General features: G+C 47.9%; 1 protein-coding gene across 2 annotated transcripts in view; it reads right to left on the bottom strand.

The window, feature by feature from the left end:
• NPAT (nuclear protein, coactivator of histone transcription) overlaps nt 1-25,491 on the bottom strand; it is a 1,036,854-nt gene that overhangs the window by 386,387 nt on the left and 624,976 nt on the right. For both annotated transcript variants that reach the window (XM_069640444.1, XM_069640445.1), the window contains exons 12-13: nt 24,299-24,421; nt 10,641-10,757 (exon numbers count right to left, since the gene is read on the bottom strand). In XM_069640444.1, coding sequence (XP_069496545.1) covers nt 10,641-10,757; nt 24,299-24,421 — 240 coding nt within the window. The remainder of the gene's footprint in view (nt 1-10,640; nt 10,758-24,298; nt 24,422-25,491) is intronic.

Raw genomic sequence — 25,491 nt, 5'->3', positions numbered from 1 at the left:
GTTGACGCCGCCCTTCCTCTGGTGGAGTGCGCAGACGGCGGTCTAGTTAAAGGGTCGCCTTTCAACTGATGACAGTGGGTAATGCAGGACGATACCCAGCGTGCCAGGCTTTGTTTGGATATATGTTGGCCCTTGGTATGGCCAGAGAAGGAAATGAATAGCCGGTTTGAGGAGCGGAACTCCTTGGTTCTTTGCAAGTAAAACTTCAACACCCTAGAAACGTCTAGAGAGTGTAATGTCCTTTCCGCTTCCGAAGCGTGATTCTGGAAGAAGGTTGGTAAAACAATGCGCTCAGTGAACGACATCTCCGAAAGTACCTTGGGGAGGAACTTCGGGTGAGGCCTTAAGATGACGCGGTCCTTCTGGAACAAGGTAAATGGAGGTTCCGAAGACAAAGCTTGCAACTCACTGATCCTTCTGGCCGATGTGATGGCTACCAGGAAGGATGTCTTCCAGGACAAGAATTTCATATCGCATCTATGTATGGGCTCGAAGGGAGGTTGCATGAGGGCTGTTAAGACGGTGTTGAGGCTCCAGTCCGGAACTGGTGTAGGTGTAGGCGGATAAGTACGCATCAGCCCTTTCAGGAAGATCTTGATCGCTGGTAAGGAGAGTAAGGCTTGCGTCTCCGCGGTTACTGTGTAGGCCGCTATGGCTGACAGATGGACCTTGATAGAGGACAGTGAGAGCCCTGATTTAGCCAGGTGCAACAAGTAAGGCAGAATTTGATCAACCGAGGCCGTGAGGGGATCGATCGCAGAGGTCTCGCACCATTTGGAAAACCTGGTCCATTTTCTGGTGTAGGTGAGTTGCGTGGACGGGGCTCTAGCGGCCCTGATGATATCCCAGCATTCTGATGGTAACTTTAGGTGCATTAGTTTACGCTGCTCAGGAACCATGCTTTGAGGGACAGGCTCCTCGGGTCGTGGTGGAGGACCTTGCGGTTCTGTTGTGTCAGTAGATATTGATGTGATTTGAGACGAATCAGGGTTTTGCAGGATAGATGTCTCAGCGTCGGGTACCAGACTTGCCGTGCCCAATCGGGTGCAATAAGAATCAAGGAACAATCCTGTTCTTTCACCCTGCGAAGTACCCTCGACATGAGGGGAATGGGTGGGAAGGCGTAGAGGAGCTTCCCCGACCAATCCACTGAGAACGCGTCTCCCAGCGATTGGTGCTCGGGGTATCTTGACGCAAATCTCTTGCATTTTTTGTTGTTCCTGGTGGCGAAAAGGTCGATCTGCGGATGGCCCCATAAGGCAAATATCCGTCGGGTTTCTCTGTCGTCCAACTCCCACTCGTGTGACGCTGTGTATTCTCTGCTTAATCTGTCCGCTAGGACATTGTCTACTCCTGGAAGGTGCTCTGCCCTGATCTGTATCCCGTAGCGCAAGGCCCATGCCCATAGCTGTTGGGCTTTTTGCAACAGAATCTGAGACCTCGTGCCTCCCTGCTTGTTTGTATAGTGCATGGAGGTCGTGTTGTCTGTCTGGACCGTAAGAACTTGACCAGCTATAACCGGTAGGAAGGCTTTCAGCGCCAACCTTACGGCCCTGAGCTCCAACACGTTGATGTGGAGCTGGGACTCTTGTGCCGACCAAGATCCCTTGGTTTGGAGGTCCGCAAGATGAGCGCCCCAGCCTGATAAGGAAGCGTCCGTCCGCAGCAGGAGGGTCGATGTCGGTGCTTGAAACGGCATTCCCTGTAGAAGATTCCTCGGAACGTTCCACCATCGAAGGGCCTTGTGCAACGTCGATGGAATCTGGACAATGTCTTCCCAGCATCCGAAAGCTTGTTTCCATTGGTGGTCCAGAGCTTCCTGAACCGGCCTCATGCGAAGCCTGCAGTTCGGTATGAGGAATATGCATGATGACATCATGCCTAATAGGGATTTGTAAGAGCGTACAGATGTTGTCTCTTTCTGTAGGAAGTTCGAAGTTGAGCGTAGAATCGCTGCTATTCTCTCTGTGGATGGTCTCACTCTGGGAATGCTGGAGTCGAGCTCGGCTCCCAGGAAGAGAGCTACCTTGCTGGGAACGAGGCAGGACTTCGTCTGGTTGATGGAGAAACCTAACTCTTTTAGAAGGTTGACCGTCCTCGACACTGCCGAACGAGCCTTTGCAGCTGAACTTGCCTTTATCAGCCAATCGTCCAGGTATGGAAAAACGTCCGTTCCTGCTCTCCTGAGACTTGCCGCTACCGGTGCCAGGCACTTCGTGAAAACTCTTGGCGCCGATTTTAGACCGAACGGAAGCACTTGAAACTGAAAGTGGAGCCCTCCCACTGTGAACCTGAGGAACTGCCTGTGTGCTGGATGGATCGGAATGTGGAAGTATGCATCCTCCAAGTCTAAAGTGGCCAAGAAGTCGTGCTTGTTTAACCAAGGTAGCACCCCTTGTAGAGCTACCATCTTGAAAGTTATGCGCTTGATGAACTTGTTGAGAGCCCTCAGGTCCAAGATGGGCCTCCATTGACCGTTTTTCTTTCTGACGAGGAAAAATCGGGAGTAGAAACCTTTTCCCCTCTGAGAATAGGGTACTGGCTCTACTGCTACCTTCTGGAGCAGTTTTTGCACTTCGGACATGACCTGTCTTAGCATATGCACTCTGCGGGGAGTTGGAGGCAGGGAAGGAGGTTGGTCCAGAAATTCCAAGGTGTGACCCTTTCGGATCACCTGTAACACCCATTTGTCCGATGTAATTGACCGCCAGCGCTGGAAAAACTGGCTCACCCTTCCCCCCACCGGGGCGTGGCGAAGGGGGGGGGGGGGGGGGAGATTGGTCGTCAGTTCTGCTTGCCTTGCGACTTCCCTTGGGCGGAGCCACGTCTGCCTCTATGGGCGTATCTGTTGGATGACTGATATTTATTGGCTTGGTACGTGCCGCCTTGTGCTTTTTGACCATAGGAGGAACGACTGTATCCCCTGAACTTGGAAGATGAACCTCTAAAGGGACGAAAAGACCGATGGTCCTTACTTTTGTCCTTTAAAGAACTGATGGCTCTGGCTGTGTCAGTGTCTGTCTTGATTGCCTTCAAATGGTCATCTATCTTTTTCCCAAAGAGATCTTGGCCGTCAAATGGCATGTCTAGTATCTGCGCTTGAACTTCAGGTCTAAAGTTAGTAGCCTTCATCCAGGCCTGCCTTCTGAGCACTGTGCCGTGCGCCATCTGTCTGAAGCCTGATTCGGCCACATCAACTGCTGCGTCGATCATGTGATCCGATGTTGCTTCACCATCCGCGATTATGGATTTTGCCTCCTCCTGGAGCTCCGGTGGTAATTGTTTCGCCAAGTTAGACATGCGGAGCCAAAGCTCGCGATCGAATCTTGCGGTCATGGCCAGTGCATTACCCGCTCTGATTGTAAGTGATGCAGAAGATGATACTTTCCTGCCCATGGCTTCCAATTTACGTCCGTCCTTATCCGGTGGGGCCGACAACGGTGAGGAGGGGTTGGCGAGTTTCTTTCTGGCCGCCACTGCAATAACTGAGTCCGGTTTCGTATGACCCCTTAAACAAAGCGGTGCCGAATCCGGAGCTTTACATTTCTTTTCTGGCCTGGACACCAACGCCGGAGTCGATAAGGGCGTAGATAGGATCTTGGATCCGGAATCCCAGATGGTATCGAGGAGGGGAATTGTGGTCACTGTCCTCCTTCGTTTGTCCCTGTGCTCGTAGAGCACTGATTGCCTTTCCTCCGAAGAAACCTGAATTTTAAACAGTTCTGCGGCTTTACCTATTATGGTGTGGAAAGAGACGAGATCATCCGGTGGTGAGGCCTTGCCCGGCGAGTCTCTCCTCCTGGGCTTCTCGACGACGTAGTCATCCCAATCGTCTGGCTCCTGAGTAATTTCTCCTTCTTCTGGTTCCGAAAATTCACCAAAAGGATCCTCCTGCCAGTCTGATACCGAGATGGTGGACGGTACCATGGTGGGATCTACGTCCGGAGATCGCGGTCTGTGCGATGACTGTGGTGACGGGACTCTTGTAGGTGAAGCACTGTGGGTGCTGCTCCTCGGTCTTCGAGCAGGTGATCTCATCCGTTTTTGCGGTCTACTCCTGTAAGGAGAGCAACCCGATGTGCCTGGAATCGCGGATGACTCTCTAGGAATGAGATTAATCGGAATTTGCTTCTCCCTTTGCCGTTTGTAAAATTCTTCTACAATCCTCTGCACGGATAACATGAGCACCGGGTCATGAGGATATTCGGATTCTCCCGTGGACGGGTGCCAAGGAGGGCTGTATTGCTTCGGTAAGGGACCGATGGACTCTTCCACCACTTCCGCATTGGAGAATTCTTCCTGAAGAATTATATCCGGAAGTTCTGCCATGTGCCCCAAAGGTGAAAATTGCTGTACCAGAGGTTCAGTTACAGTATTCTTCTCAATGATATTGCTTGTAATGACAGGAGCTTCAAGAGTGAGAGGCAGTAATTCCTCTGTAACTGCCGAAATTTGTGGTGCCTCTGAAGGCGTTATGGATGATGTTATACTCGTCGACGACTGAGATTTTCCCGTCGACGAGGGCTTCGCCGTCGACTGAGATTTTCCTGTCGACGACAGAGATTGTCCCGTCGACAGAGGCTTCGCTGTCGACTGAGCTTTTCCCGTCGACGACAGAGATTGTCCCGTCGACAGAGGCTTCGCTGTCGACTGAGCTTTTCCCGTCGACAAGGGATTCGTCGTCGACGACTGACCTTTTCCCGTCGACGAGGGCTTCGTTGACGAATGTGGAGTGTGTTCCGTGGACGACTGCGTCATGGAGGAATGCTTCGTGGACGAGTGGTGTTTCTTGCTCGTCGACGATTGCTTCGCGGTCGACATGTCCGATGACGATGATCTAACTGTCGACGATGTCTTAAGCGTCGTCGTCGTCGATGCTGGTTTCGTCGACGGTATGGCCGATGACGGGCCTTTACCTTTCCCTTCAATCGTAGGCGGTTTACCCGCCGACGACTGCCCCCCCCGTTTTTTGCAAACTCCTCCTTACCTCTGGAGGCAGATTTTGCCGACTTTTTCTGGCTCGATAGGTCAACTGGAGGCAGAAAGGGTATCAATTCCAGCTTCCTCTTTTTGGATTTGGGAGAGGAACTCCTTTCCACTGAAGAGGCCCTTCTCTTTGAAGTTTGCCTCTCAGATGGAATGCTGGATTGGACAGGAGCTGTTCTGACAGACTCTTCGTCCGAAGATTGATCCCTGGATTCCAGGTATGAAAGGAGTCTTCTATGCCTGTCATGAAGGGTCTTAGTGGAAAAGGTTTTACAAATCTCGCATTTTTTAATGTCATGTGGGTACAGACAATAAATGCAATGCTCGTGGGGGTCCTTGTAGTAAACCAATTTCTTCTTGCACCTCGTGCAGTCCCTGAACAGGGAAGGCTTCCTGACAGCCTGAGGTGCCTCCATTTCTGAAGAGAAGTTCAGTCGACGATTTTGAGAGGAAAACAACAAGTTTTGCCACCAAGGTTAATTGGAAAGAAAGCCCCTAAGAAGGGGAGCAAGATGGAATATATTTTACAAATATATTCCACACAAAAGTAGAAAGAATTTGAGAAAGCTCAGAGAGCTTGAGGATTCCCTGTGTCTGATAGACTGCGGTGAAAAATCTGAAGATGGCTGCCGGGGGCGGAGCTTAAGCCCTGCCACCTCATTGGCTGGGGCCATAAAGGACCAAAGTGAGGTGGAGGGACTACACAATGAAGTGGCTCACAGGCTATAATGGGCTATGTACATGCACTGCTAGGTGGCAGTATATATATATATATTTAAAAAAATATATTATTATTTAATTTATCACCGAGGATTCCCAGTCTGACGACGGGGAATATTCAAGCATCTGAATCTATGAAAGATCCAATGCTGGAGAAGCAGAGGTTCTTTGCTGGTAACTGTAGACCACTTTTAATTGTACTCACGCTGAAGTATGGGCAAGTAGAACTTAACTACAGAAGTGGGAAGTCTTTACAAATGAGAAAGTAACACGCTTAACTGAAACGCTTGCGTGCCATGAAAAGCCTTTTTCTTTCCCCAAAATCAGCAATACTTTGTTGCCGAGCGGTTGCGTGGCTCCAGTTAACATGGAGAACGCTGCCCGGAGCCTAATTGTAGTTAAACTGACTTTCCATAAGAGTTGCATGTATTGTTTAAAAGGGACCACGCGCATGAGACAAAGTTTCCCAATGCCTTGGAGGCCGAGTGCTGATTGAAAGGTGGGAACGTGTCTTTCTTTGACTTTGCAGTTCAACACTTAAAAGCAATCATGTGTGCCTAATTTTGTTTTCACCTCTTCGACCTCTATGAAAGTAAATCCAACGCACATAACTGTACACCAGTGTTTTGAAGTTGATGGAAGAGAGGCACAACCGCTTTGGGGTAACCATTGAAAGCAAGGTGTATAAAAAGCTGGGTAAGGGACCTGGGTACTTGTTCACCAAAGTTGTTTCAATATCTGCATGGCAAAGACTGTTTTGAAGAATAGGAAGTGGTCTAGAAGCACGAAGCAGATTCTATGGTAGCTGCAAGACAGGAAAAGAGGCTGCCCTTTCTTATGGTATAGAAAGAAGAGTGCCTTGTGTTAGGCAAGATGGTATGCAGTACCCTGTGGGAGACTGCACCAGCCTTGTCCTCTTGGCAATAGTTAACCCAACATTTGGTATTAGCATGTACTACACAAGTTGGTAGAGGGGCTGAGCAGACAGGCGTATCTCAAAGGGGTCAATGTGAGCTGTAGGGTTACTACACAGAGATTCACAGTGACAAGTATCCAAATAAACACTTAAACCCAAGGTTTCCTGATTAAACAATTATTTATTTAACAGTCAGTTGAATACGCCTTCTTTAGAAGGGAGCAAATATATGTAACAAAAATATACTTCAAAATACACACTCAGTTTCTTGAAATCAGTAGATACCCATTTGGGATGGCACAGAGATACTTCCTACACACTGAGGTGACTTAAATAACTAGGTCACTGTGGACATGCATATATCACTGGTCAATTTAGAGCAATACTGAGCTTAGTGTTAAAAGGAGAAGATGAGGGAATGAAACAATGGTTAACAAATATTCTTAAGCAGGTGAGTACTTTTTAAACCCTCCAATGCAGAGTAAATTAACCCTTTCCTGGGGGAAAGGCAAAGCACAAAGTCAGAGGTAAGAAGAATCTTTCAGGGAGCCTGGACAGCCAATGTCAGTTGAGCAAAAGTCTAGGTGAGCTGAAGCACTTCTTGCAGGTAGGTAAAACAAGTCTTGCACAATGTTTTAGACGTCTTTGTATCAAAATGAAATCACTGTTTGGCCACAAGCTGGGAGGCTTGTGAGGGGCAAAGCTGCAAGCAACTCTGCAAAAGCAACCAAGACCAGTCTCAACTGAGAACTAGCAAGGCTACACAACAAGAGTTAAGTCCCCTTAGTTTTACAGTACCTTTGGTTAGAAGAAATTGGTTCCAGCTGGCTTCTGTTCCTGTGTAGGTCTGCAGATCCTGTTGTTCCTGGGCCTCAGTCGTGGGGACAAGAGGGAGGATGTCTGGGGACTCCTGCACTACGAACTTAAGGTTGGCGGCAGCAATGGGCAAACTTAAGATCAGCGGCACTTTGCATTTCAGCTTCTTGCGACCCTCACAAATAGCACCACCGCGGTTCTCGGATACCTTAATGGACTTTCCTTGCATCTGGGGTCCAGCACTCTGTTAAGGTGGCTCAGACTTGGGCAGTCCTGCTTCATGGGAGTCCGGAGGATCTTCCTGGAGCTCGGGTCCGACTTAAAGACACTCACTCGATTCTGGTGTTCCTCTCTCTGGCAATCGGTTCCTGCAGCAGCAATGGAAGTACAGACAGCTCCGAGAGGATTTCCATATGAGCTCGTCTTGGGGTCGATTGGTCCCACCAATTAAAGGTGGGGGGGGGAGGGGAGTCCTTTACAGGTCTTCTCTAGTCGAGGTGAATTCAGAGCTTCAGCACTGCAGCAGGGCTTCACCGGGCAAACCAACGGTCCAGTTCTTCTTCGGATTCCTTCGTCCAGTGGTTGACTCTGCCTTCCAAACAAAAAGCGTCACCTTTTATGCAGGTTTCTCCCATTCATTCCAGCCTAGCTGTCAATCACCCAGGAGGGTGGCTGCCCTTGCCATGCAGTCAGCCGGCCAATCACCACAGAGTGCATTTGGATCTCCTCGGAGACTAAGTAAAGGGAGTTTCGGGCACCTCCCTCACTTCCTGCCTACCCCAGACACCCTGAAGCCATAGGCGGGCTTCACTCGATCCCACCAAAGGCAAAGCAAACAATGGGACCAAACCGGGTTTGGTGTGCAGAGTAAATCTCAAGAAGGACCTTTCCACAAAGAAATGATGAAAAAATAAGACCAGGGCCATTTTGACTACAGCCCGCAGTAAATGCACACCATGGTAGTTAAAACAAAACCACTGCCACCGGCCATTTAGTGAGAAAAGGGTAACAAAAATGTTACATGAGAAGCTAGACAAAGGGGATACTCGGTAATCCCTCCAGCACCCTATTGTAAGATAGTGTGTGCTTGGTCTAGAAAGTTACAATGGTAATTAAAGTCAATTTAACTTTACTGCTCTTGGAAACAGTAGTTTATCCAAGAGATGGTATTTCAACCTTTGGAAAATCTGAAAGACGTCCCTGTGCCACTGCAATGATGGTGCTATGTGACAAAATGTAAAAGATGATGCCTATGTCAGACTCCACAACCAAAAGAAACACAAAATCACATTAAAATACACGAGAGGTTGGGGGAAAAGGGTCTCACTCTCTCCAGGTTAATAAAATCCAGTAAAGTTGCTGGTGGTCTCCAAGGTGGAGGGAATTAGCACATTTCTGAGAATTCTCCCTAACAGAGTTACTTTGCATTTTTTCAACTGGAAGACCTTGCACCAGCATTAGTCGCTGACCGAAGGAAAAGCAACCTCAGGCCCTCTTGAGCAGACCTGCCAAGTCCTACGAAGTGAGTTGTAGCGATACTTATTTGAAACCCTAACCCCCCCCTTTCAAAGTTTTGATAACTTTTATAAACTTTTGAAATAGTTTGGCTTTGCTTTTGCTCCGTCGCGCAAGCACTCCGAAAATTGGGGACATGTTTGTTAGTTAGAATAACTGTTCCTCAACACTTGGAACTGTTCATTGGACCCCGAGACCCTACCTTAATTCTTTTACAGCCCCACACAACTGTATGGAACTTTGATGAACTTTTGGGCACAAGGCCCCATACATTTTAGGGATGGGCTTCTGAAGCTACGATTATATTTCTGTGGACTTGCATTGCTCAACTAATCTGTACCTTCCTTTTCAGGTGTTTGTATTTTGCCCTACTCCAGTGATTGTGTATATGCATCTATTATTAGTGTTGTGTGATGGTATTATTTGTGAGTAGTCATTTTTTCTCAGTGTTATAAGGCCATAAATAAAGAAGTATTTTCATAGCCAATTGTCAAAGTGTAAGACCTGATTTTGCACGGTGTGTACTCACTGGGGACCCCTTACAAGCTTACCACCTCTTGAGACTTTGCCTAGACCACTCGCCTTGCTACCTTGAACTGGTTTGGCTACAGCTCCAAAAGTTGTCCCCCTGCACAATACTAGGGTGGCCTTCTATACATCTGTCGTATAGAAAATCAGTCCTAACACCCTGCCTTCTATTAATCCCCCCCAAAAATGAAGATATCTTTCTACCTAGCTTCAATGTGAACCCTACTCTCCTATACCTGATCTTCTTCCCTCCTGATATCATTCCATCAGCGAAGGCTCAGAACCTTGTGGGTTCACTCATCTTCAACTCTAGAAGTTTATTACTGCCTCTGCCATCAACAACTTCATTAACATCGGGAACATCTAACCCACTTCACCCATCACCTTCTAAAACGCTTAATCTCTGCAAGCATGCTCGGCATACTGCTCAAGCCATGGCCTTCACCTTTATTCCTGCCCTCCCCAAAACCAAGTTCTCAACATTTTAAACACACCCTACAACCTATCCCTATACCTATCCCACCATTACATGTAGGTAACAGTGGTTGTCTCGCCATACAAAGTTGTCGCCTCTTGGGCCAGAGGCAGGGACCCTCTCAGCCTGGGGCAGAAGGTCTACCAGGGTTTTAAACAGAGCCAGTCCTGTCCCATAAGCAGTGAGGGCATCAGCCTCTGCCCACCCCTCCGCCGCCCCCCACTAAACCTATTTGTGCCATGTTGCATGTACCAGGTTTCACTGTGTGACAAGGCCAGTACTGCAAAGGCCCCCCCTGACCCCCCCCCTCCACCCATTGCGCCATCATGTACCTCAGCAGTAGCCATGTGTCTCAGGCCTTTTATTAAATACAAGATATTTGGCCAGTGTCGCTCTATTTCTTTAGAGACCCATCATCTAATCAAGAAACCAAGAATGAACATCAAAGGGGGAATCCAGATCATACACCCTACATTCATGAGGATTCAAGCTGACCTGATCCTTACCAACCAGCCTCAGCAGACAGTCAAATCGAGACAGAGAACCACAAAGAAGCCATGATAGCACTGCGGGCATGCAGAGAAAGGGGTTACACTTTCAAGTTTTTGGAACTCTTGCATAAATTTCCAAGGGACAGCTATTCAAATTTTATTAAGACTCATTTAAAAATTGATTAGTTCTTACCATCTTTTTCTAAAGAACTTTCCAATGTGTCTTGGAGAGCGCCATCTGCAGTGTTATTAGCTGTATCTCCAATTTGGCTGGATACATTTTTAGATGCATTTGTTACATCCTTTCCACCTGCAAAACAAACATTTGGGAATATATTTTGGTACTATTAGATATTCCATTTTACAGAATACCACATTTAATCCGTTAAAATAATTTTGCATGGCGGGGGCGGAACGGACGGTGTATCTAAATCTCAATTCCAATCCAGGTGACATTACTATGGCTTTTGGAGACTTTGTTTGGGTATGCAAACATATCTTTAAACCCTAGGTCTAGACACTGGCAGGGAAGTACAGGTCATAAAACGTGGTTGTCAAAAGACTGTTTAGATATGAAAACGCCTGCTGGGGGGGCTCTAAAACCAGATGTGGAGGACATACTTGAAATCAGAGTAAAACACAATGAATACAAAGCGGCCTTTGAAGAGAGGAGGAGTGAGATTGTTGAGATGAACTGGGAAGCTTTATGTGAGGGATCAGAGAAGCATTACTCCAAAGCATTCTGGAGCATTGTGGCTAGGGAGGTTTGGATATAGTGCTCCACCCATCAACGTAGGTTCATATAGCAAAGAAGATCTGGGTTAAACATTTTGAGAGGGGGGCGTGGCTATAAGGCCATGTAAGAGGACGTGTTTGCCGAGGGGCTCCTGCCGATCCCGTATTGATCCAGGGAAAAAGTCATGCAGAAACTGTCCACGACGGCCGGAATTGCGTGTGCACAGCGATGAATATCCAGGGCATGACTGGAGCTGTAATTTAAAACGGACTGGCACAGTGATTCATCTGCAACCAGCTAAGAGAAAAATGCAGCAGCTCGACGGCAAAGGAAACAAGATGGCGGCCCGTGTGAGACAAAGAGGCTAATGTGACACTCGTAACCCGTGTGGGGTAGGCCGCCTGCGGGCAAGACAAGTGAGCGCTGGAGGACCACGAAAGCTGGGACTTTGATGGAAGTCACGTATACATTGCGCACGGCGGACGAAAGTGTGCGCGGGCTGATTCACACCCAAGGTCCTAAGCGGACTGGCACAGATAGGCGTGTGCATCCTGTAGGTGCAGCGACCTGGCAGCAGAATAAACAGCACGACGGCCCGCGGGACACGGGGTGACTTACGAGAAGCCCAGAACCAGTGGGGGGGGGTGCTGATTGCCGGTGTGCCCAGAGCGCACCGAGACGAATAAAAATGCTCTGTTCCATGAGACAGCGCATGGGATTCTCCGGTGTCACACAGGCGGCTTGAACCGTACGCCTGAGAAGACGCGCGTGCACAGAGACGTGGGGAGCTGCCCTGAGCGGATTGCTCAGAGGGAGACAACGCTGGGAGCGTCTGTCTCCCTTAATGAGGCGACAGGAGAAGAGATGCGAGCACCGTAGCTGCCAACACGCTGAAATCCCCGGAATACATTAAACACAATGCCGCAACGGGAGACAAAGAAGCGTAGGCACACACCCGCAACCGTACCTGCTACAAGCTCCACTAAATCATCCTGTAGAGGCTAGTCAGCACAATGGTACAACGAATCATAAGACACACCTACGTTTAATTTATAAATGCTGATCCAGCCACTCATGGGGCACAGACACACAGAGACTTGCTGTCGCCGGTAGTGGGAACAAAGGCGCACATCTTAAGAAGAAGCGGAGCGCTCGCTGGGCGCAACAAACGACATTCAGGAGCTGGAGGTGTTGCCGAGGCAGAGCGCAACATAGTAGCAGCGCGGCCTGAGCCACAGAGAGGTAAAGGACAGTGGGCCCTACATTTCACAACATCTGTAGCTGCACCAGAAAGGAAGCAGTGTGGGAGATAAGTGAACCGTGAAAATAGAATAAGATACACTCAGGACAGAGAACGATAGAATGCCACTGAAGCTCACAGAACTATACACGCTGCAGATATAAGGACGCAGCCATCTGCCCCTGCCCGCTAGAAATGTACACCAGAGGATAATAGGGTGCATCCAGGCGAACTGAGCAGAGCCGGTCCACAAGGGCCCGAAGCGGCACACCGTATGGTACGGAACCTGCAAGAAACAGGCATTGCGGTACGCACACCGTGGGACAGATCAGAGGGGAAAACGCCGCAGCACAGCGCCCCCTCGCTCGGGTAGCGCTGGCGGAATTGCAACAAAGTGCGCGCTCCCCCACTCCATGGTAGAGGGGAGAGCACACTGGCCAGCTAACGTGCCCGGTGGGGTGGCAGGCCCCGGATAAAGATGGATGCTGCGGGGACCATGGGCATGGCCTGACACCCGAGACCAAGAAATCAAGGCACCCTGGGCTAATCATATACTGTGCGAGATTGAACATGAGCTGGCCCACCTGACCAGCGGACGCACGACAGGGCGTCACATTGAGCAGAATTGACATCGAAATGCCCACAACACGGAAGTGCACACACTACCCCTCCCTGGTGCTTTGAACATTCCCCAGCAAAACTTGAACGCCACAGAAGCTGAGGTGGGAAGGAATGAACCCACATGGTTACGTGGGAGGACACAGTCCATTCTGGAAATAAGGTAAATTGCCGGAGGACACCCCTGACACGATCGGGCTGGGCCTGGACATTTTGGGCGCTGAGCAGCATAAATCATAGCGATACAGCCAACGCACCCGCTGCCCTGAGGCCGCTAGCAGAGTCGGAGAGGGGATCCACACCGTTACATGGGAGAGCACAATCCACTCCTGCAACTAAGAGGTAGTTTTGGGATACTCCTGAGGCGGCCCCCGTGGGCTCAGGTGATAACAGAAGTCTGCCCCCGCTGGGGCTGAAAACCACAAGTGGTGGGGCTCGCCTACGAATTCTAGCCGCAGCGCCATGTCCAACAAACCTCCAAGACTGAAGGGCAAGCAGTCTACGCTAGACGAATACGCCAGGACACCGCCTGGCCCGGAAGGGGCGAGGAGTAAGGACAGGGCCCCTGTTGGGTGTGTGGCCGCCATGGGCATGAACCAGGAGGTCCTTGCCACGATCACTGACCTGAAGGTGGCTTGGGAGACCAAGCTTGAACTGGCCATGACCGAATTGAAAACAGCGCTGGAGCTCAAAGTTGGGGCGGTGCAAGAGGAAGGGAATCTTCTCCGACAAGACGTTCGGTGCAGCGCGTGGGCAACCTAGAGAACAGGGCAGAGGAGGTGGAATGACGTGCCCGGAGGAATAATATCCGCATCGTTGGCTTGCCGGAGGGAGCATAGGGTCCAAACCCCCACAGAGTTTATTGAATCTATGCTGCTGCAGGAGATAACCGGGGGAGTCTTGTCCCAGGGTTTCGCGGTGGAAAGGGCGCATAGGGCTCTAACGAGGAAGCCGCCACCGGGCGACCCACCTAGGCCGCTGATCTCTAAGATCCTCAACTATCGGGATCGAGAAAGAATCCTGGAATACTTCCGTAAGGGTGGAACAATACGAAGAGGGACAGCAAACATAGCTGCCTATCCGGATTATACCCCGATGGTGCAACGGAGCTGTATGAACTTTGGGACTGTCAAGAGAAGACTGCGAGAAGCGGGCCACAAGTACATGTTGCTCTACCCGGCGAAGCTAAAAGTTTTCCATAAAAACAGAACCTTGTTTTTTGAAACACCGGAAGAAGCTATGGGGTGGCTCGACATGCAAAGCTGCCCCCAGGAGTCGGGCATCCAGATGGGGGAAGGAAGAGATAAGTAATGCGCAGGGGGGGCACCTGAAGGTGTCGTGGCTTAAGACTATGGGACTTGATTATAGTAACTGATGCAGCGTATGGGCTAGCATGAACAGGTTGGAGAGGAACATGATCCATGAGCACTGACTATTGCTTAGTCGGGGAGCCTCGCAGAGCTAGTCCTTATACCCCCATTTAGAGTTTAGTTAGGTCACCGATAGTGTGATGACACCCTGTTGGGTTCCTGGCCTGGGTGTTCCAAGGTAGGACCAAACGCGGGGGAGCCTGAGATCCAGGGATGGAGCTGGGCACCTGTGGGGGTTGGGGTAGGGCGGGGAGGGGGGAGGGAAGGGGTTGTGTGCAGTTGTTTGTTGTAGTTGGGGAGGGTGTACAGTTGGGGTATGAGCCTACACCCCGGGATGAAAGATATGAACCATGGGAGACCTTAAAATAGTTACTTGGAATGTCAGGGGAATCAACAGTTATTTGAAAAGAAACAAGGTTATGATGTACCTGCGCAGACAGAAATTGGACATAGCCTTGTTACAAGAAACTCATTTAACGCAGGAAAAATTGGAAGTGATACGGAAGAAGTGGAAAGGGACGGTAGTAGGGGCAGCATACTCAGCCTATGCAAGAGGGGCAATTACATGTGTGGCCCCACATGTCCTGTTCCAGTTGTTGCATTCTGCAGCGGAGTCAGACGGCAGGATGGTGGTTATAAAAGGGCCGGTGGAAAATAGAGATATGTATTGTAAATACTTATGCCCCAAATCAGGACACGGCTGCGTACGTTAGAACCCTGTATGGTAAACTCAGTGGTAGTGTGGGTGGTGATTTTAATTGCGTGTTAAACCCAAATATAGATCAGATGCTGAGGTAGACAGACCCATTCCGGCTGCAAAGGCATTGCAGTCATTATCGGCAGATTTTGGGCTGGACGATGCATGGAGGTCATGCCATCCGCAGGATAGACAATACTCACACTATGCGGCCCCTCAGGGCATATATACTAGACTAGACTGTTTTTGTCACGCACAAACTAGTGACTGAAATAACGCATGCGGAATACAAAGCAAGGGTCCTCTCAGACCATTCGCCATTGATGTTAGTGTGGCAATATCGACCCCCGAGAGGAAGGATACCCACATGGCGCATGCGTGCAGAGGCGCTGAAAGACAACGTATTCAGGGAGGATATGCAAGAGGAAATGATAAGTTATTTTGAGAGAAACACTGGCAGCGTTAAGACAGCGGGCACACTCTGGGAAGCCTTCAAGGTGGTGGTGAGGGGTATTGCCATAGTCCAGTCTAGGGGACTGCAGGATGGGATCCTGACCGAGTTGCAGGAAGCCGAAAAGGAGCTGGAAAGGGTGTCTGAAAGGGGTAGTAACACTAAGGAAGACATGGAAATGGTACTCGGACACCAACAGAAATGTGCAGTATACTGGGATAGATTATGCAACCTCAATTACAAAAAGTATATAGAGAGACAACATGCATAAGGGGACAAACCAGGGAGAGTCCTGGCATGGCTATATAAAAATGAGACCTCTAGGCCCCCAATTAGAACGATCGTGAAAGAAGATGGGAGCATAGCAGACACACAAGAGGGGGTTAATCAGGAATTTGCAAAGTATTATAGACGCCTGTATGGGGATGGGACAGAAAGCAACAGTGAGGAGATAAGGGATACATTGGAAGATATTGGACTACCCCAGATCAGTGTAGAGGAGAGGGAGGAGTTAGATGCCCAGATTACCCTGGAGGAACTAGAAGAGTTAGTGAGGCAGCTGCCCCCGTGCAAAACCCCGGGAACTGATGGACTCCCAAGCAAATTTTATAAAGCATATAAAACAAAGGTACCCTCCCCACCCCCCCCACTGCTGGAGATGCTTAATGAGGCATAAGAAACTGGGAAATTACCAGAATCCTTACGGGAAGCGGTCATTATACCGCTTCCCAAACCAAATAAGCCTGATAGTGACTCTGGCTCTTACAGGCCCTTATCGATGTTAAACCAAGACAGCAAGAGTCTAACAGCGGTCTTGGCAAATAGACTGAGGAAGGTCATTAATAAGTTAATAAATCCCGACCAGACAGGATATGTCCCAAATAGGAACATCTCAAATAACCTTAGGCGACTCCATCAAGTCATTGAACATGCTAATGGAGATGCAGGCGAGATGGCGAAAGTATCATTAGATGCGATCAAAGCATTTGACTCGGTCAAATGGCCATGGTTAACGGCGGCCCTAGCCAATTATGGCATGGGACCAGGGTATCTCAAATGGGTGAAACTGTTATACAGCGTGCCATTAGCTAGAGTGAAAACAGGAGCTGTAGTTTCTGAAACATGGCAACTCAGTAGAGGTACTAGACAGGGATGCCCATGCTGTATATTTTAGCCTTGGAACCCCAGGCGATTTATTTAAGGCAGCAATAGGTATTGTCGTTGGGGAGACACCACATTTAATTTCATTGTATGCGGATGACATGTTACTGTATTTGCGCTACCCAGAAGAGAACCTCCAGTATATATTGGAAGTGATGAAGAGGTTTGCAGAACTATCAGGCATAGCTGTGAACCCCAGTAAGTCCTGTATGTTCCCGCTGGGTAGATATAGAGGGCTCCCAGTAGAGCATTTGCCGGTCCTACAGATACCGTGGGAGGTTACTACCTTCAGATATCTTGGGGTAGACATATCACACGGCAGAAGCCGAACATAGGCATAATACGGAAAGATCAGTTAAGAAACTGGAGAGTAGTATGAAGTTTTGGGTGAAGCTCCCCTTGGCAATGATGGGACGAGGGGCGATGCTCAAGATGGTGGCGCTGCCCAGATTGTTACACTGCTTCCCGAACATCCCATTGTTAGGGAGACTTCTCTGTTTAGGCTGAATTTCCTAACCTAGTGAGTCCCCCCAGCGGCTTTGCTGGATTTTTGGGGTTTATTTTTTTTCTCCTGCCAAGAGTGAGACTCTTTTACCCTCACTCTTGGGCATGATTTGAGTATGTTTCTTTGAATCTAGATGTGCTTAATGGGCTATGGGGTCTTTTACCCCATAGGGCTTCATGTGTTTTTGTGATGTGTGTTACACAGCACCCTCAGTGCAGTAACACAGGGGTGTCATAGTGACCCCCCAGTATAGACTCCATACCCTGTGACTGACTACTGTCTCCCAGGGCATGTAAAGTCACCATTGACTTTACTAGTCTCAAATTCTGAACAGAACCAGTACAAACCATCATATTGTGGACGTACTGGCTGGGGCAATTCAATTGCCCTGGGGTCTGTTAGTCGAGGGGGCACGTCTCCATCCCCCCTGATCGAGTTTTGGCTGGTGGCAGTGGATACTACTTTTTATATTCAACCACAAATATTTTCCTATGGGATTTCCCATTGTTTTAGGCTACTCTCTTTATTTAATTATTTACGGTAGCCTCGAACATACCGCCGGTTTATTTATTTATTATTAATTCTCCGGTTGGTATTTTTTTGCCAAAACTTGATTCTAAAATGGCGTTTGTGTTCCCTTCTGTGACTCCAACCCAAGTCGAGCCCTTTGTTCCACTTTTTGGCGGGCTTCTCCGCAGAAGCCCTCCAAAGTGGTGCCACTCTGTCTGGGGTACTTAGGAGGGGTGGAGGGGGATTTAGGCACCCTGGACTGAGTTGCCTAGGCAACTCAAGTCGCACTCCGTCCTGATTGGCCCAAGTGGTGAGCCGGCCGGCTCACCACTTAGCATGTTTGAGTGACAGCTAGGCTGAGTGATTGGGGGTTTTCTGCATAAAAGCAGGGCTTTGCGGACTGGAACTTCAGAAGTCGCCACAGGACCTAAGAATCCGAGGAGGGAGAAGCTGAGCCGACCTGCCACGACGACACCACCGGTGGAGCCCTGCTGGACCGTCTCACCATTTTTCCCAACGACAGAGGAGATCTCCCGCCGGAGAGTCTTCTTCTTATGACTGGTGGGGATAACCAGTTTCACAGTCTTTTCGCCTTCCCGACGTACTTCGTGGCCGCCTTGCCTTTGTCAAGCACCCCGGCAACCGGGATACCACGTTTTACCACGACCGCAAATTAAAAGGTACTACCTTTAACCGGAAAACTCTGCGGCTGGTTTCTTCCCTGGCAGTGCAACGACCTTCATCTTTCCTCCAAGTCGAGATCTTCTCTTCCCCTGGACGATGACGCGACTTGCACCCACTGCCAGGAACAACTGCCACCGCTGGAGGATCCTTCCCACTTAAGGTACCGTGTCCCGCCTGGCTTCCCTTGCCACCGACTGTACGGGGTAGATTTAGCCCCCGGCTTTCGAACCTGGGTTAGCCTGGGACACCCTGGCTAAACTTTTCCGAGCCTCTCTAAATTCTTTTTGAACCCTCTGCAAGACTTTCTAAGCCTAGTGTAACTGTGTGATCTTGGGCGCATTTGTGCTCTGCTCTCTCTAAGAGTGGGCCCAGCCTTTGGACCTTTGCTCACCAGTGACTTTTGTTCTTCTTCCTTGCTAACAGTGTTCCTAAAATCTTAAGAGTGGTGTACCTTTCCATATTCTGTCTTTTTCCCTCCCCTTTTCACAACCTTATTGGAGTGCCATCTAGTTAAGCGCTCACCTCTGTATGAAAATAAGTGGTGTTTTACTAAGACTTATCTGATAAGGAAAAAGGGGTGTATATATTACAATAGTAACTGTGTTTAGAATATTTTACAATAAGAGTGCTGGAGTGTTTCAAACAGTGTGTTTTTAAATAAATAATTATATACTTTGATACCAAAGCTCTGGTCAGTGTTTGCTTGTATTATTGTGTCTGAGTGCCTATTGTGTATACTTTGCATACTGCCTAACTCTTCTTGAGGGAAGTCTGACTGCTCAGTCACAGCTACCAGGTAAATCTGGGTGGTACAGACTGCTACCAAGTGGGTGTACTGCTAACACCTGTAGTCCTAAATCTTTTGCAGTGTTCCCTAAGGGAACTGCACAGGTTTCTGCCTAACACCCATACTCAATACCCAGGAAATTCTTTGCTACGCTGGACAGCATATGCAGGAATTCCTATGGCATGGGATGAGAAACAGGGTAGCCCTGTGGAAATTACAAAATCCATTCGAGAAAGGAGGCATTAAATGACCAAACTGGGAAATCTATTATGTAGCGAGCCAATTACAATACGTAGCCAAATGGCTCTCTGATGAACCCACCTTAGAACACAGGCTGTTTCAGAGGGACTGCACCCCATACTTTCTACGAGAGATGATATGGTTGCCTAAATCTGAGTTGGAAGGCCGCCCGGGGATGATGGGCCTTGGGTGGGGTATGTGGCAAAGAGCATGCCGGTTAATGGAAAAGCCAACCCTGTGCTCCCCACAGATCCCATTGGTCACAGTGGTGGGAAGAGAAAAGCAACTGAGGTTAATGATGAGAAAGCACTGGGAACCGGTGGGTATAGAAACAATGGGGGATGTGTGGCAGGAGGGGAAGATACTGGAATTTGGGGAGCTGGTGAACTAATGGGGTTGAGTGTGGGGCAATATATCACGTATCATGGGGTGGTGCTACGAATTAAAGATACCTGGTCTGAAGTGGCACTGGCGGAGGAACCGGACGCCACTATAGATGCGATATATGACATAGCAGAAGGGGGACATGAAACATCTAGATTATATGAAATGATAATGTCCCAAGCGGGCAAGGAGGTGGTGCAACTTAGACTGGACTGGGAAGAAGAAGAAGGGCCCCGATGAGTGATGGGATGTGCGAGAGAGCACAAGGATATCATAAAAAAAGTACCGGGAAATGCTAGGTTACAGCAGATACAGTTGTATATAACTCACAGGGCATACCTGACGCCTCAAAAGATAGCTAAATTTAAAAACGCCGAACGCCAAGTGTGCCCTAAATGTAATGAAGAAAATGCGGGAATGGTGCATATGTTTTGGGCGTGTCCATTGATAGAGAGATATTGGGGAGAAATAGCACAGAAAATGGAAGACAAAGGGATCCACATGAAGGTGGATACTGCATGGGCTTGTTTGATAGGAGGGTTTCCCAGATCACATAAGCTTAAACATGTGAGCAAACTGAAATATTTCGCTAGGACATACGCTAGGAGAAGGAATGCACTGGGTTGGAAGGCATGCCATAGGCCCAAAGCAGAAACGTGGTGGAGGGATCTGCAGAAGTGGGCGGAGGCGGAAACAGTGGTATGGTAGGAAGCGTGTAAAGGGGAGATAGAAGAAGAAGCCGGAACCCTATCGGGTTGCAGGCAAGTGATTGTTGAATTATTTGGGCCTTCGTATGATGGATCGAATGATGGAGACTCAATAAGTTCTGTTGAGGAGGAATCCCCACTGCAAGAGGTAGAGACTGGTAATGAGGGGGAGTAGCTGGGCTGGGGAGGGGGGGAGGGAAGGGGAGATACAGTGGGCTGGAATACAGCAATTTATGTCTATTTGTGATTTACATTATGCATCCACAGTAAGTTTGGTTTGAGTTATTTTTTGAATAAAATTAATAAAATTGTTTTGAAAAATAAAAATAAATAATTTTGAGGACCTTTTTAGAATAGTGTACTCGGATAGCAAAGCTGTAAATTGCCTCGGTAGTTGGGGCATAAGTACTATTGGGATTCTAGACGCAGTGACCTTGGGGAGGTATTAAGTCTTATTTCAAGGCAGAAATGGCTCAAATCGCCTGATTTTTATCTTGTCCCAAATGACCGGTTCTGTTCTTTGCTGGAGATGTGGGGAACGTTTCTGGTCCAGGTGTTTAATGCTATTTTTCAGACTGAACAAATCCCAGACAGTTGGAAAACTGGAATTATTGTTCCAATTTACTAGAAGGGCTGCAAATCCCTACCATCCTCATATTGACCTGTCACTTTGCTGGATGCAACATTAAAGCGTTTCTCTGGCATTATCCAGATTCGCTTTGAGGACTGGTCGGCGGTGTTAGGGAGATTTTTGTTAATGTTAAAGTATATTTATATCATGCACCATCACCACCGGAGTGGTCCCCTGGTGACTCGAGGTCATGGTGGTAGGGCTAGTAGGACATAGTGAGAGAAAGAGAACTGTGATGTGCTGTTGGCAGCTTCAGTTCGGTTTTCACCATTCACTGTGCTTAGGTGTATTTTTCTGTTGCTAGCCTTCGTGTGCTTTTGTGCGAGGCTATGTGTGCTTTGTTGCGGTGTAGTGAAGTATAAACAGTTTGTTGTGGTATGAAGATTTTTTTGTGTTGTTCAGAGTTTGAGAGGTGTATGCAGACATTGGTGGGGTTGGTTGTAGGCGTTACTATCTAGGTGTGCTGTAAGCTAACATTCCTACTCCTGTCCCGATGCGAGACAAGCTAATAATTACAATTCGGTCTAGATGTGATGCAACCTAATTATTACAATTATGTCTAGATGTGACGCAAGCTAATAATAGCAAATATGCCTATATGTGATCCCAAATTTGACCGGAGTAGCCAGCGCAGTTAGAGTGTCATACACATAGATGTGAGGTGTTGCCAACCAACACTTCTCCTAGATATAATAAATGACTGGCAAACGGTACACAACTTGGTGGGTGTTTTAAGTGGGGAAAGTTGCCAAATGGAAATGGGTACACACAGGCCACAAGCTACTGGTTGGTGAATTAGATAACATATGGGAGAAATGGGCCAGTTTAGTGGGGCACAGGGATTGCTGTGACCCCTGTCCAGACCCCACTTACTACATCTGGCGCTGCTGGTTAGCAGCTTCCTGCTTCCCCGGATGGCACTTGCAGACAACATCTGGAGTTGCTTCTGCTGGAGCTGTCCCTTGCCTTCGCTGTGGGGCATCATGGGCTGGGGCTGCCCTGTGAGGATGTTCCAAATAGGGCTCTTTGGCCAATCACAGGAGGGATTGGAGGCGGGCGGGCGTGTTGGAAGGAGGAAGCAGATGTCGGGCAAGGGGTCCAGAAAGAGCATGGAGCACTTCACAAGCTAAATTCTACCAAAAACATGCCAACTGACGAACAAAGGGGGTTGGGCCAGCAAGGGGGCACACTCCCCTCACGGAGCTAAAGACAAAAGAGTGCGACTTGTGCAGGATTCCACGTCATATAAAAGCATAACCACTCACACAGTCTAAGGCAGAATGGGGCAATTTGCCTTGTTGCTATTCTTTGCCTGTTTTGGTCACCCACCGATCCAGGGGTAAGTTGAAAGATGCTGGCCAGCTATAAAGTCACTTTCTGTCTCAATTCAGTAAGTGCTGGGGGCTCTCACTAGGAGAGGGGATGAAGCATATCTCCCTAACATCAGGTAAGCTTATGATGCTGTTCTCCTGGTACAGATTCCTAGATCAGTGCAGGTACAGATTAGGGAATATGGCAATTATATGTTACATGGATTTGTACTGAGCCTGCCATGAAGTCAAGAGTCAGTTGTAAAATGTGTGTGTGTTCATTTTTAGCAATTACGATATGAGAAACAGGGGGCTAAAGGTGTAAGTGCTTTAAAATGTGTCTCTGTCGGAAGTTGAAGCACTGCCCACCTATATTTCTAGCAGGGGAACAATTGGAACGTTGCACTTCTTGAGGCTTTTTAGGCATTAGATTTAATAATCGGTTAAACTGGAACGACTATATATCCCCAAGCTAGGTCTAGGAGCCAATCGATCAAGGGAATTTTCAACTGGTAATTTGGGGTGCGAGATATGGGGGTATGCTAGGGCTGATGGTCTTCAAAAGATTGAGAATGCTTTCTTAGAAGACTTTTCATGGTTTCCCCTACTACTACAGTGTATTCCCTGCACTTGCAAACGGACATTACATATCTGGTGGATACGATACATGTGAAACCACTGCTAACTTGGACTCAAAGGATCTGAGTGAGAATATACCAATGATGGATGGGTATTACAAAACAGGCTGACAAACTCCGATTAAATCTCTGTTACATAAGCCTGCCTGGCCGATTTATTTTGAATACCCTGAAAGAATGAAACCCAAATCAAATGAGGCAGTCAAAATCAAGGCCATGCAATATCTGGCCGCTTGGAGGAAAGATATGATGAGAAAAACACAAGTTAGAGCCTATTTACCACTAGCGCCCTCTTGTGGCCCCACATATTATCTCCAATTGGTGATTCTCCCTCTGCAGACAGAGACCCTAAAGAAGGCCAGCTTTAATGTACTCCCTCTGTTATGAAATCTTGATCTAAGGGTAGTGAGGGTGTTTGGGGGGAGCACAGAAACATTCTCTCAGGTCTCATTTTGCCCACTATTTCATTATTTTTGGGTCAAATCTTTGATGAATTTACTTCAAGAAAGCGGGTTAAGGGCTCACCGCCCAGCATTGATGTTCTTGCTGTCCTCTTTGAAGAAAGTGGTCATTTTTGCCTTGGTATGTCTTTTACAAAGAGCTTGGAGGAGATGTTTGATTATGTGGGAGATGAAGGGGGGTGGGAGGGGACTTAAACCTATCTACAAGGAGTTCATGATTTAAATCCTTAGGATTTAACTATACTGGGCTTTATGAAAGCAATGGTGCTGTAAACATTGAACTCAGATTGCTTTTCAAATTGTGATAATGGTTGTGTTTTAGGCAGTGTTTTAAATTGTATTTTATGTGTGATTTTTATTTTTATGGATTCTAATAATCCGAAATAAACAAATTGACTTTAATTTTGCATGGAGTAAGACTACAACAACCCTGGTTCCAACAAACGTTTTTCAAATTTGTTATTGGCATGCTGGCATCACACAAAGAATGAGACATTAAACATCTAGAATGAATTAAAGCTCTGATAAATACAATATTTGTCTACCCAATTGGATCAATACATTATAAACACACACACAAACGTTCCAGGAGATTATAATGTGTATATTACTTTGCTTTTCTAAAACCTAATGAAGGTTAATTTAACAGATCACTCGACATAATATATTTTAAGTGAAAAGCAGCGTTTCAAAATACTTACTGAAAAATGTTGAATCTTACCGTGATCTATTGCAAAGCTTTTTGAAGAGTCTGGATAATCATCCACTACGGCACTTTCATTTAGAAGATCTTCATTTTCCGTGGAAGATTCAGCAATTGTTTTTTTCCCATCCTTAATTTTACCTTTTACAAGATGAATAAACGTGAGAAATTGTTATAGACGAGTTTTAGTATATTCATACTTTTCCCCATAGAGAGTTTCTTGAACACAAGAACCTTTCAAACTAGCAACAACGGATGCAAATAAATACAAAATGAAGATGCAAAGAATACAATAGTTACAAAATACAGAGTGTGCAAGCAATATTGAGATGTGACAGACACCAAACCTCACAGCAGAGTAAATGTAACATGGCCTCAAGAGGCGTTGAAGAAAAATCAACATTTGACAGCACATTGAAGAAACAATAAGTTTTAGACTGGAATTCAATTGGAGAATAATCAAGGACATAAAAACACAGGGGGTCGGTGAGCGAAACTGACAAAACAAGATAGAGAAACACGCCAAAGGATCCTAGCAGCAATGGCTCAAGTGTACATATCATTAGCATCCAGAGCGGGTGGTAGCAACCAATCCGATTGCATGGATCACAGGCTGAATTCCACGATCCAAACCTGTGTTCTGAGCAACCAGACAGCTGCTTCCCCTACCTCGCCATCTCCCCCCTGTGGGAAACCTGAAGGTGCCGCACCCGCTAATCCCCAGGGATCTCTCAAGCAGGTGGCCAGGACATGGCCATCGTTTATTAATCCAGTTCCTGGGGGTGGACCAGTGCAGGAGGATCACCTGTATGAGGGGTCTTCGGGGATTTGGACACCGGATGGTGAGACGCAGTATCCCCTTCCCTATAACACCTTTTCCCCATCCTACCAGGTAGGATACTTAGGAACGCAACCGCCCCCCCCTCAACCCCCTTTCCCGACACGAACACTGAGCAAAAATGGACTAACACCAGAGCCGTATACAGGACAGGTCCCAATACAATGGCCAGGCAACCAACACCAACACACCAACACACCAACACACCCACACACCCACACACCCACACACCCACACACCCACACACCCACACACACACACACACACACACACACACACACACACACACACACACACACACACACACACACACACACACACACACACACACACACACACACACACACACACACACACACACACACACACACAC

This window comes from Ambystoma mexicanum, chromosome 7q, assembly GCF_040938575.1.
Source record: "Ambystoma mexicanum isolate Mex_15411 chromosome 7q, UKY_AmexF1_1, whole genome shotgun sequence".
In the NCBI taxonomy this organism is placed as follows: Eukaryota; Metazoa; Chordata; class Amphibia; order Caudata; family Ambystomatidae; genus Ambystoma; species Ambystoma mexicanum.
The sequence above is the reverse complement of the archived record's forward strand: the minus strand, read 5'-3'. Positions and strand labels throughout refer to the sequence as shown.